Source organism: Stegodyphus dumicola, chromosome 4 (assembly GCF_044657685.1).
Source record: "Stegodyphus dumicola isolate Sdum_Otavi_A_Nest chromosome 4, ASM4465768v1".
Lineage (NCBI taxonomy): Eukaryota > Metazoa > Arthropoda > Arachnida > Araneae > Eresidae > Stegodyphus > Stegodyphus dumicola.
The window spans coordinates 39,784,145-39,796,245 of NC_140771.1; the positions used below are offsets into that span (position 1 = coordinate 39,784,145).

At 35.6% G+C, this 12,101-nt stretch overlaps 1 protein-coding gene across 1 annotated transcript in view; it reads left to right on the forward strand.

Annotated features, from left to right (window-relative positions):
* The window catches only part of LOC118183617 (phytanoyl-CoA dioxygenase domain-containing protein 1-like), a 41,757-nt gene extending 34,755 nt beyond the window's left edge, over nucleotides 1-7,002 (forward strand). The window contains exons 10-11 of the mRNA XM_085814741.1: nucleotides 1,380-1,503; nucleotides 6,795-7,002. Coding sequence (XP_085670867.1) covers nucleotides 1,380-1,503; nucleotides 6,795-6,843 — 173 coding nt within the window. The 3' untranslated portion in view covers nucleotides 6,844-7,002. The remainder of the gene's footprint in view (nucleotides 1-1,379; nucleotides 1,504-6,794) is intronic.
* Nucleotides 7,003-12,101: the final 5,099 nt, after the last annotated feature.

The following is a 12,101-nucleotide window of genomic DNA, read 5'->3' on the forward strand; positions in this document are numbered from 1 at the left end:
AAGTAAGCAATCCTCTGATAGAGAACTTTTAAAAGCACAATGAACATTTTCAGAGTGAAAATACTAGTTTTCAGTTAGTGTGTTTGGACATGAATTATTGGCTGATATTAGTACACGTAATTAGCTGATATATATGTTTATGATATAAAAACAGCATTTGATGTTTGTGTTATGAGGTGCTCTACAACCGCTTTAGCCATTTTAGTAGTTGATATCGTCTCTTAACAAAAGAAACTTTTAGAGTGTCGCAGAATATTATGTAGATACTGCATACCTTCCTAGTTCTCCTAATGAGTTCGATATTTGTGAGAAAAACAAATCACTATATACATCCCAAGAAATCTAGCTCTGCAGATACATTAATGCAACTTACTTTATATCGGAGGACATGTAAATTATTTCATAAATATGAATATGGAATACTAAGAAAGAAAATTTAAAAGCTTATTGGTATAGTTAATAATTCCATATTTTCTCCAGCAACTTTCAGAAATAGCCTTTCCAAATTAAGTCCGAAAAACAACATGTGTTCCTTTTCGGGTTAAGTTGCATCTTTCTGTGAATCTGATAGTTTCAGACTAAAGTTTGTTTCTGCTCTTATTTTGTATAAACTTCACATTTTTAAACTCATTGTTTTAAATTTAAAAATATCTTATGCACAATATTTTAGTCAAAAAGCTATAAATCATGTTTTTCCTTTAAATTTTGTAATTTTCTTAGTGTACTATCTAGCAACACTTCCAACGGCATATGCACAAATTTTGCGTACTTAAGTTTTTAGGTTTCTGTCAAATATTATCGTAAAGTTAATACTGGAACTAACAATGATTAAGGTAAACCTACATACATCAGTGTAATGTTAGAGTCATGACTCCTTTTTGAGATCTAGTATTACTATAAATGGAACTAGCAATTAAATTTATGCTAAGTTTGTAATCATTTTTCCTGTACTTACATTTTGTCATCTGCTAGTATTTTATCGCTAATCCTTTTTTATTCAGTTGGTTTTTCTCTGCTTTAGTAAAAGATGAGTTAGATTTTGAAACTTTCAAATAATTTTCTTATTAAAGTGATGACATTTATAAATTTGAAGTATGTGATGCTTGCATATGCACCCTGAAAATGCTCATCATGCAGATTAAAATCAATTTAGTTGACCTCAAAAGTTAACTTCTTAAAACAAGAATTCAATTTGTAGAAAACAGTTCAAATATTTCATGTGTCTTGTCTTAGGAAACTTAGGCAAAACTTAGGCAATTACCTCTGTTCAGCAATGTTTCTTCGAGAAAGAGAAAACAGATGAAAAATTTTCTGTTTCTTTCTTTTCCCTCGTATATGATCAGATAGAGGGATATATTTTTACTTTTGGCATGTTTCAGGTGACTGTGTCCTGATTCATGGTTCGGTCCTGCACAAAAGTAACAGAAACCATACCGATAAGGCTCGCGTTGCTTATACCTTTCACGTCATTGAGAAAGATTCAGAATGGAGCAAAGACAACTGGTTTGTATTCTTTATGCTATCTATATATTCACATCATGTGTAGCAATTTTTGTTTTGTTAAGTAAAATGTTTTGTTAAGTAAATTTTAGTAACTATGTAAATTAAGACTGATGAAAACGCGAAGCCTAAAAATCGAATTGAGTATATCAGTGAGGACTTGCAATATCTTCATGCACGCCAAGAATGTTATGCGTGGCATACGTATAGACCATTTAGCTGCACATTAAAGGCAAGAAAAGAAATTTAAGAAATTAAAGAAAAGCTCATAGAAAGGCCTGTTATATATCATTAGAAAGATATCAATCATTTAAAAAACCGCATATGGAAAAATTACATAACATGTGCGTTATATTATATTATTACACTGTATCGAGAGTTCTGAAATGGATATGCAAATAATTAAAAAACCAGATACATAAAATCATTATAAACCAATTTTTTCAGTATCTAATGTACCTCGGGCAGCTATATAGGCCGCAATCCAGCGAGACATGCTATCAATGAGTTCATTGATGGTTTCCTGAAGTAGCCTTTGCTAAGCCACATCCACTGATCTACGCAGATCATCCAGGGTTTTCGGCCGTGGTACTCGGTTAATGTCACGTCAAGTGACATCCCCCAGGTGTTCGATGAGATTCATATCTGGAGAGCTGCCGGCCAGGGTAGGTTGTTAAGAGTACGCCGTGCGACATGCTGGAGTACCGTGCTAGGTGCGCCCTACAACTAAGGCAGAACAATAGGCTCCACAACTTGCGTGACATAGCGGTCCGCTGTCAAACTGGCGTTAATGTGTACCAGGAGTGTCTTGTGATCAAGCATTATGCCACCCCAAACCATAATGCCTGGCACAAGACCAATATGACGCTCGGCGAAATGGATTGTTTCGTAGCGTTCTCCGGGTCGCCTCCATATTCGTCGATGGCCATCATCTCTCCACAGACAAAAGCGAGATTCATTCTTGAATAAAACCCGATGCCATTCGATAGTCCATGCACTATGACGTTGATACCAAAACCAGGCGTCTAGTCTCGTGTTCAGCAGCAAATGGTACACCTGAGGATGGTACCCGTGAACGTAAGTGTGCTCCATGCAGTCTTTTGCGTATAGTTTGGATGGACACAGATCCACCTGCTTCGGATGTCACGTGACGTGGAGAAAGGGTCTCCAGCAGTTGACCGCCGAATACATCGGTCTGTGCGCTCTGACGCGCACCTGTTCGCCCCACTTCCTCTTCGACGTGTACATACACCTTCCTGAATCCATCGTGTGACACAAAGTTGGATGGTACTCATGTTGGGCACAACATGAGTGGCTATTGTGAACAGCGGCAAACAAAATTCATGGAGTTCAATAATATAGTCTCGTTCCCCGCTTGTTAACCGATGGTATTGAGCTCTCCGATGTCCCACGTGATCCTATGCATGCGCAACTTTTATCATTTGCATATCCACCTCACAATTCTCGCTCCTGCAATTTGCATGACGCTACGCGCATTCTTTCTTGGTGTTGCAATTTCACTTTTGAGGAGTGTAAGATTATATTTATAGTGACATATTTGTAATCTTGAGCGATAGGATTCTTTTATTTCTTTTATTATTCCAATCTTTATAACGGGTTATTTGATTTCTTTCAAGAACTTTTCTTTCGCATTAAAAGCACTCAGTTAACTGCATGCTCAGTTCTGTTTGTCTCATGATTTGACAGCGTGCTGAATCAACTCACCCACCCATTCCCCGAGATTGCAACCTGGGTAGATTATCAGAGATTTTAAATCTTATCCACTCGAATACTGATCAGCTACAATTATTAAGTCTCTTCAGTTCAACATAACACAGCCGGCCTGAGGCCGAGCGATAAGCCCAGGCTGCAAAGTGGTACTGCGATACCCGTTAGGGGCCCCGGTTCCATTCCCGGAGAAGGCATGGATGTTTGTAAATATATATATTGTATTTGCGGCATGAGGCACTCTAAATATATGGCAAGCTAAAAGTCCTCTAGTTGTGGTTTGGTGTTAGGAGAGCAAAACGAAAGACCCTCGGGCCATCCCCTGCGGTGCTCTCCCTCAAAAAATTTCGGTTGGAAGTAGAAGTCCAACCTCCTTGAGCCTCTGACAATCATTCTTCCATGAATTACATGAAAAAGACAACAACAAAACTTCTCAAATGCTGAATTAATTTTCTACCCACTTGCTCTCACCTTTTATGGTGACACAGTTGTGAAGAACCTTTAAAAGTGAATCCCCTAGTAGGATTTATGGACTTATCTTCTAACAGTAGGTAATTGCTTGCTATACACAAGAATAAGACACCAAAGCATTAAAGCACCGAGTGGTACGCTGAACACTTGTAAATCGGTCCGGACTTCGATTCACAGCGAACGGGCTGGCTGCATGGGCGTTTTTCATGCTTTTTCCCAATGTAAGGTGTATACGAGTCAGTTCTCTTCGAAAGTCCTCCATGAAGGCATCCTTTTCTATTTGTCAGATAGCCCTCGAGTCTTTGCCATAATCAAATAAACCAAACAATATAACACAAGTTGAAAGAATTTGAACTGTAACAAAAATTGTGTTTCACCTATTAATCACGTGAAGTTTATAGAAAAGCTGCAGTTTAGAAAAAGAGAACTCGTAAAATGGAAAATTTTTTAAATAGGCGAAACTAAGTGCTAGTTTTTTTTTTTTTTAATTTAATAATAAAAATAATATTAGTCGATAGACGCCTGCAGCCCTTTGTATAGCTACTACTTGCCAGATTTCAATACAACAACAACAAGGCACTTTAAAATATCCAGGATAAGACACACAGACACGAAGCGAGCAGATAGAATTGACAAAAGGATATCAATCGAGTGATGCTGCATTGCCGCGACCAACTGATTTGCAAAGATAGCAAAATATTTAGCGATATGCAGTAAAAGAAGCAACAGTTTTTAAAGTATAAACCCTGTTGCAAAAATTTTTAAGCAGTTATGCAGGTATTCATGAAAACTATCATCGCATTTCATTATATTATTGCGCATTTAACTGATGACAAATTCATATGGCCCACTCATGGCAGGACGGATAAGACCGTTGAATATTGCGAATTACGCCCGGGTGCAAATTATCTCTGCAAATGACGTGGCGGCATTTGGGGATTTTCCAGTTTGCTAGGGAAATTTGGAAAATCATCCACTGAAAACATCCTTTGTTTCAGGCAGAGAACCCTCTTGCAGTTCGCCAAATTCAGTTAAACAAACAGTTGCTATTAACATTAAATAAATAGCCTAAAACTTCGCAGTAACTGAGGCTAACTGATATATATATATATATATATATATATGAACTTTGAATAAATTGAAACTTTAGCCTAATACACAGGGTGATTTAGAATTCATCATCAATATTTAGTGTGGAGGTAGGGAATAAGAAAAGAAGGAGATTTCACATAGGAAAGTATGGGCGCAGACGAAACGCATGGGGGTGTAGAGGGCGCTGTGTATACACAACTTCCATACATAAGCACAGCTGTTTGACGTATGCAGCCAGTGTTCATTTGACTAGGTGACTTTGCAGAAGTAACAAGAACCGGTATACGTGGAATGAACTTGCAGATATGCATGTAAACTTGTGATGTTGGAAGGCCCCAACTTGTCAGCAACAATAGTAGTTACTGCAATGAACTGGAAATTACACAGACTCTTAAGAAGGGTTTAACTCCCTTTTTATTTCACTTTAGAAATCACAGTAGCGTTCGCTTGACGCTCACAAACTACGCCGACCCGGCGGTTAAACAAAAATAGAAAAAGTACAACTAAAAATAAATGACAGGATGCATAACTAACGAAGTCACTATCTACGAGGCTCTATAATTGTAACTATCTTAACCGCGTTCTAAGATACAGCTGAGATTCAGCAAACATTTCTGATTAAGAATTTGAAAGATTCAACGAACTGACGAAATAGGCACACAGGCCGAAACGCGCGGTTCTTAAACTTTCTACCAAGCAACCTTTAGGCTCGTGATTCAAGAAGCACACCTACAATCTCGTTTCCCTTCTATTTAAACTCAATTACTTCTGCTAAAATTTTAATACTCTGCGCGTTCTACTACGAACTAATCATTGGCATTCCAGGAGAAAGTAAAGGCTTGACAGGAAAGATAGCTTAAAATAAATGTTAGTTAAAATAAATATAAACCCTACAAACTTATCAGGACTTGTATTTCTCTTGATTTGCTTTGGAAACATGAATGGTCCTGAATAGGAACAGGGAGCTTACTCAAGCTATGTTCAGGAAGGTGTGAAATAGACAACACAAGCAGGAAAGGTATACGAAACCCTTTATTTTTTATACTTTACAGGTATTTCCGAAACTTCGGAATACAGACACCAACCACTTGTGGTCTGAACGTAAGAATATAAAAATTACTAGCTGAAACTAACTTTGAATTAGTATACAAGTGCCTAGCACTAAGATTGGCCTTTATTTAAAAAAGGTACGTATGTAGTACGCCGAGCTGCTAAAACTACGATACGTCTGCAATTATCAAGAGGCCTAAACTTCTGGCCTTAAAGGCAACCAGCAACAGAGTGAAAACTAGTAAAACTACAGTGGCAAGCAGCTTGCTTCCTATAACTCATTCCTCTCTCTCTTGGCAAAAAGCCACAACTTAAGTACTTGGCGTTAGCAAGACAATTTGCATAAACAAGTTAAAGCATTTAATTCTGGCTGGAAGTAGAAGCGAAGAAGTGATAGTACAGTTTTAAAATGAAATAAACGTTAGTAAAACTTAGGATCCTTACAAACTATCCAGGGATATTCCAAAAGGTCTGGTTGTCCATGCAACGCAGTTGTGAGTCATGCATTCTAGCACATGGTTAGCAGTTGGAGCACCTCCTTGTAAGTCTGTAAAACCGATGCAAAGAAATGTTTACATGTAAGATAATAAATGTTCTTTTTTTTTTTTTCTTACTACTTCCTTCTTCTATGTTCTTTCCATCATTGAACCGGGGTCATTTTGCCCTACTACATGGCATATGCGCCCATGCATTCCTATGTGAAATCTCCTTCTTTTCCTATTCCTAACCTCCCCACCAAATATTGATGAGGAATTCTGAATCACCCTGTATAATTTGCCTCTACAGCCGTATTTTACATAAGCTCAAAAACACTCTTTGTTACGACCCTTTAAAATCATTCATTTTTCTTGTGATAAATAAATAAGTAAAATTTTAAACAATGTACCAGTCGCAAAGTATTTTTTTAAGTTCTTGTTAAATAACTAATTAAATTGTTTCAATAATTTCTGTAGGTTGCAGCCAACTGAGAGACTACCTTTTCCATCTGTCTATGCCAATTAGAAATTATATTGAAATATTTCAATCCTACTCACAAATATCGTTGAAAAACCATGACTTTTTAAAGCTTATACTTTTAATGCTTATTTTTTAATCCTTACTGTATGTTATGAAAAATTTAGAATAATACTGTATTACGAAAAATAAAACTTTTCTAGTAAATTTGTGTTATTACTCTTTATTTATTCTTTGTAGTAGAAACTTTTAGTCACCCTGAAAATTTAGTTTTATGTATGGAATAATAAATTTTCAATTTAGGTAAATCTCAGCTGAGGGAATTTTTTGCCTAATTTTTGAAGATATTAACTACAAAAAGTAAGACCAAAGTAAATAAAACTAAATTATCTTTTTCTTGAGCGATTGGTAGACACACAAACTAAATTAGAATTGAATGAACCAACTGCAAAGTGAGTTAACAAACTTAAAATTACTCAGGAATTCACAAGAAAGACTCATACCATCAGACTCTCAACATTCTCAAAATATATATTATATATGAATTTATTCATCTATAAATACATTAGGTACTTACGTATTATCCCGTCGACCATGAAACTATCGGCTGGCAATCAGATTTAGCACACGTTACGGATAGGGGTGATGAGACAGCAGACTCATAACATCTGCGCTTTTGCTTAATGTAATCCAGGTTGATTGTTGATAAGTCATCTTTCATTTTTATAGAACAAATCAACTAACTATTATTGCTGTATTTTTCTCTTTATTTTGAAATAAAAAGATAAAATTTGGAAACTGCCTTCTACAGAACGACAAACAGTGAACTGTTTTCAAAATTAAGCGATCGCATCATAAAAAAAATGAGTTTAATGGACACAATATAGTCAACTGAGTTTGGCAAAACAAACAGTAACAGATTGGAACAATTACCTGCAGCAAGTCTGTTGTTATAAGATTATAAATGATGCTTTCGGTAAAATCGAAGGGCCTGGCAAAGTAATTGAAATCGACGAATGCCTTTTAACGAACATCCAAAACGAAGCGAGTCAGATACTGTTTATTAAAAAAGAGGTTTGACAAAATAATAGACACCGACGAATGCCTTTTTACGAACATCCAAAACAAAGCGAGTCAAATACTGTTTATTAAAAAAGAGGCTTCAGTTCCTTTACCTCTCCGAAGGAACCATTAGCGGAACTGTGGCGGAATCTCCGCCAACTTTCATGGCTTGATGGTAGCCAATTTCGACCGCTGACTGGATAATGCGTAAAACAGCACATGAGAGTAAGAAAATGAGCTGCTAATGTCCTAGTTAAATATGCGAATTTAGGGAGCCGCTGTCAATTTTTGATCGCCAATAACATCAAAAATTTGGCAGTGTTTCAAAATTTCAAAAAATCACCAAATGTAATTAATGTGATTATACATTTTGTATTTCGTATTTAAACTGACGCAGTAGTTAATGATTTCACGTTATATACTTCTAAATAAGTAACAGCATTTGCAGTTTTGTGTATTTTTTAATTTAAAAAAATGTCAATCTTATATCGAAAACTTTTGCCTGAGTTTTTCAATAAAATTTTTATCTGCACTTACCAAACTAATTTGGAGGGGATATAATTGATTCAACGCAATTAAAAAGCAAGATATTAAGTTTAAATTAATTACTGAACCCCTATACATAAAAGAAAAAAAAAAAAGGCTTCAGTCAGCAAACGCAAACTTTCTCTTAGTACTCACCGCGTTTTAAGAGTTGTTTTCTTTCAATATCCTTAAATCAGGACAATCTCAGCACAACGTTTTCTCTTACAAAACGCTACAATTTGGCCTTTAATGATAATAAATTACACGTTATTTATGTCTCATCCTTATACATATTACTTAAATACAAACTACTGTCACTTTGTAAATATTTCTAATTTTGCAAACTGCATAAAACTTTATTTTAACTTGCATTCATGTTAACTGTTTAAGTCTAACATTAAGGAAACATTACATGAGACTTTTAATTCTAAACTAAATCTTTATTTGGAGATATACTAGTAAATACATACAATGTAAAGGAGATGTTATTTCAAGATTATACATACAGACATTTGAAATTTAACGGATTTTACCCAAGAGCATATTAACTGAAATATCCGATTTCGGAGATTTTTGAAAAGGAAATGAAATCTCCAAGGGAAGTTACAGCCTATGAAGAAATTCTAGATAAAGCCTTATAAACTGAACAAAATCTCTTCGCAGATTTCCCAAACGCTTTACCAATAATGAATTTTAAAAAATCAATTATATAAAAAACTCACTTATACATTAGCTATTATAAGCCACCCAACCGGGATAGAGGTTAGCGACGTTGACTGCAGTACCTAAGACATAATTCACAAGTGCACATCAATATCGCCACTAAGGCAGGGGTTTCAAAAATGAACCAATGAGATTGTATTGCTCTTGTGACGCTGAATCTTTGAAACTGTGCATATGAGCACATGTTGCTGTTTACGTTTTACTTTGCATTTGTTTCATTATTATAAATGTATCGCGTATAAATGCTGTTGTCATTCTGGTAGAAAATATCGCGTAGTGCTTTTATTTTATCAGCATATTTAATCGTCAACGTTTAATACACTTTATACAACGTTTAATATACGTCTTACTTTAGCGAATCTTCTCACGCGCCCTGATAATCGGATTAATGATCGTGGCATATTATCGCTCTTTATATCGAGCAAATGACTCAAGCTACAATTAGCCTGGAATATTATGCATTTACTAAGATACCCGGGGATTAAGAGAGTTCAAGTGCATAATATTTATTGAGCTGAGAATAACTGATTGCAAGGAATCTAGTATTTTCGTATCCCAATGCTTGCATTCCTTTGATTTTGAATGTGCAAGATTCAAAATATATATTATGAACGATCAAAATATACATTGTGGACGATATATATTGTGAATGATCTGATTATATCTATTGTTAACATAAAATGTTAATTAGAACTTAGGAAGGAATAAATAATGAAGTAACTTAGTAAGGAATAAATTAAATATATTCGATGTGAACAAGAATTCTGTTTGAAGGGTATTTCTCGTGCAGGTAATACATTGCAATACATACTCGTGCAGGCAATCGTATGAATGAACAGTTATTAATGAGAAATTTAACGCGCTAAATGTGTAGTAAAGTTCACTTTGAATAAAACTGTGAAATTGGATATTATTATAAAACATCTTTTTCATACAGACTGCAGTAAAAAAGTCTAAAACTTCTACTATTTACATATATAGCTCTCTTTATTTTTTATCTAACTTCGCATTAAAAACTTTCACAAGAAATCAACTATGCTTTGGTTATTTTCTGCAGAAAATTGCGTGTCAAAACATTCTCAACCATCTTGCTTAAAGCGCCACGAAGGACATGTGAAATGACAGAAATATTACTGGAAGCCAATTGGTCCATTCTAGAAGCCACTTTTGTAAATGCACATCTATATCGGTAGGATACAGATGTACACTTACAAAATACGCGTACTGAAGAGCCCGAATTCCAGAGAAGGCATGGATGTTTGTAAATGTATAATATCTGAGCGGTATGCGGGTACGCTAAATACGCGGCGAGCCGAAATTCCTCTCCAGAGGTTGGTGATAAAGGAAGAGAGGTAGGAGACCCTCGGACCGGTCCGCCCCCGGTTGCTCTCCATCAAAATTGGGGCATAACCTGTCGTGCTGTCACCTGTGTGGTGCTCAAGGCTCTTGACAGCGAAATGCGCAATCTTGCACGCCTTGCCACGAAGAATTCTGTGGGCTTGTTCTGATGTTACTGTCAGATAACTGAGATAAGACACAACAACAACAGCTGTTATAAGAAAAAGGTGGTAAGATTATACTGCTTAAATTTGAAAAGGTGATTCAAATTTAAACATAAATTTCATATTGTGAGAAGGAAAACAAGTATAAAGTTTCACGCCGCTATGTCACTAAAGATACTAATATCCAGCAAACTGCATTTGTTTTGATAAAGGATATAAATATTTTCATAAAAGTCTTGTAAGTGTATGATCATATATGTAACGGAGATCAGTTCGGTTTTATCGGAAATGCATTCAAGAATTATACTTTATTATTTGGAGTCATATACATTAAAAGCATTACACAAGTTCAATGACAAAAACATCTACGAGTATGCTTCCTATCAGTAAAAATGGCAAATAATTTTTTATGTTATTTATCGCATTTCTTCAAAAAACAAGACACTTTTTAGCTACCGAACAGAAAGGAAAGTTTCAAGTAGATGTTATTTACTCTATTGCTTCTAAAAGAGGTTATCACACTTGGCTACAGTCCTTGCTACTCTTCTGAGAAACAAGATTCTGGTATCCCTGATTTAAACGGGAGGATTCCTAGAAAAAAGAGCCCTGCCTGAAGTATAGTTCCGCCTAGCTATGGAAACGATGTTGCGGCTATGCGGGATTTTTTTTCAAACCTCACTGAAAATGTCTCGGCTGGACCTCTGTCCGGGTAGAGACAACCAAGCAGGCGATAGTTCTGCTTCTGAAGCATCACGTGATCACAATCTGAGCGATAATCGATTAGTGTTTGGCGTTCAAGTCTTTGTAGTAAGTGAAAATGGTAACCTATCTACGTGGGTTTCCTGGAATTGTGCTGGTTCTGAGAATTATCGCTTTCGACATCAAGTCCCTCGCAGCTGAAGTATAACGCGTAGAGAATTGGAAAACATGATTCATAGAAGAGCATTCTTAAAACTCTCTAAATTAATAGAACTCTTATTGACTCGAGGTCTTCTTTCAGAAATCAAAATTAACTGAAAATGACAACAACAACAAAAAAAAAAGTTGGAAAAACTCCCATCTTCTCCACAGTCATCCTAAAACTACACTTTGCATTGGACATATGTGGTAATAGTTTTAATAAGATCTGGATCAGTTCCAAAAACACTGTTTAATTTGGGCTTCGTAAAACAAATTCAGTTATTTTAAAACAACGCTAGTTTTCAGTTGCGAAGCTTATCATTCGATTAAAGGCAGCTGCTTTAATCTTTCTTTTTTACTGCATTTCACATGTGTTTCGCTTTCATTCTGTAATCAAGTATGCATTGGTGTGTATTATCACATAAATTGTGCGCTATTTGTTAGAGCTAAACTACATTACAAGCAACATTTTAAGAAAACTAGTAAGGCTTTTTTTAAAATCGGCATAATTTTTAAACGTTAAGTACATATTTCTTGTTGTTGTTGCTCTGTATTCAAAAAAGTGGGTTGATCTTTACAATATGGTAACTGGTA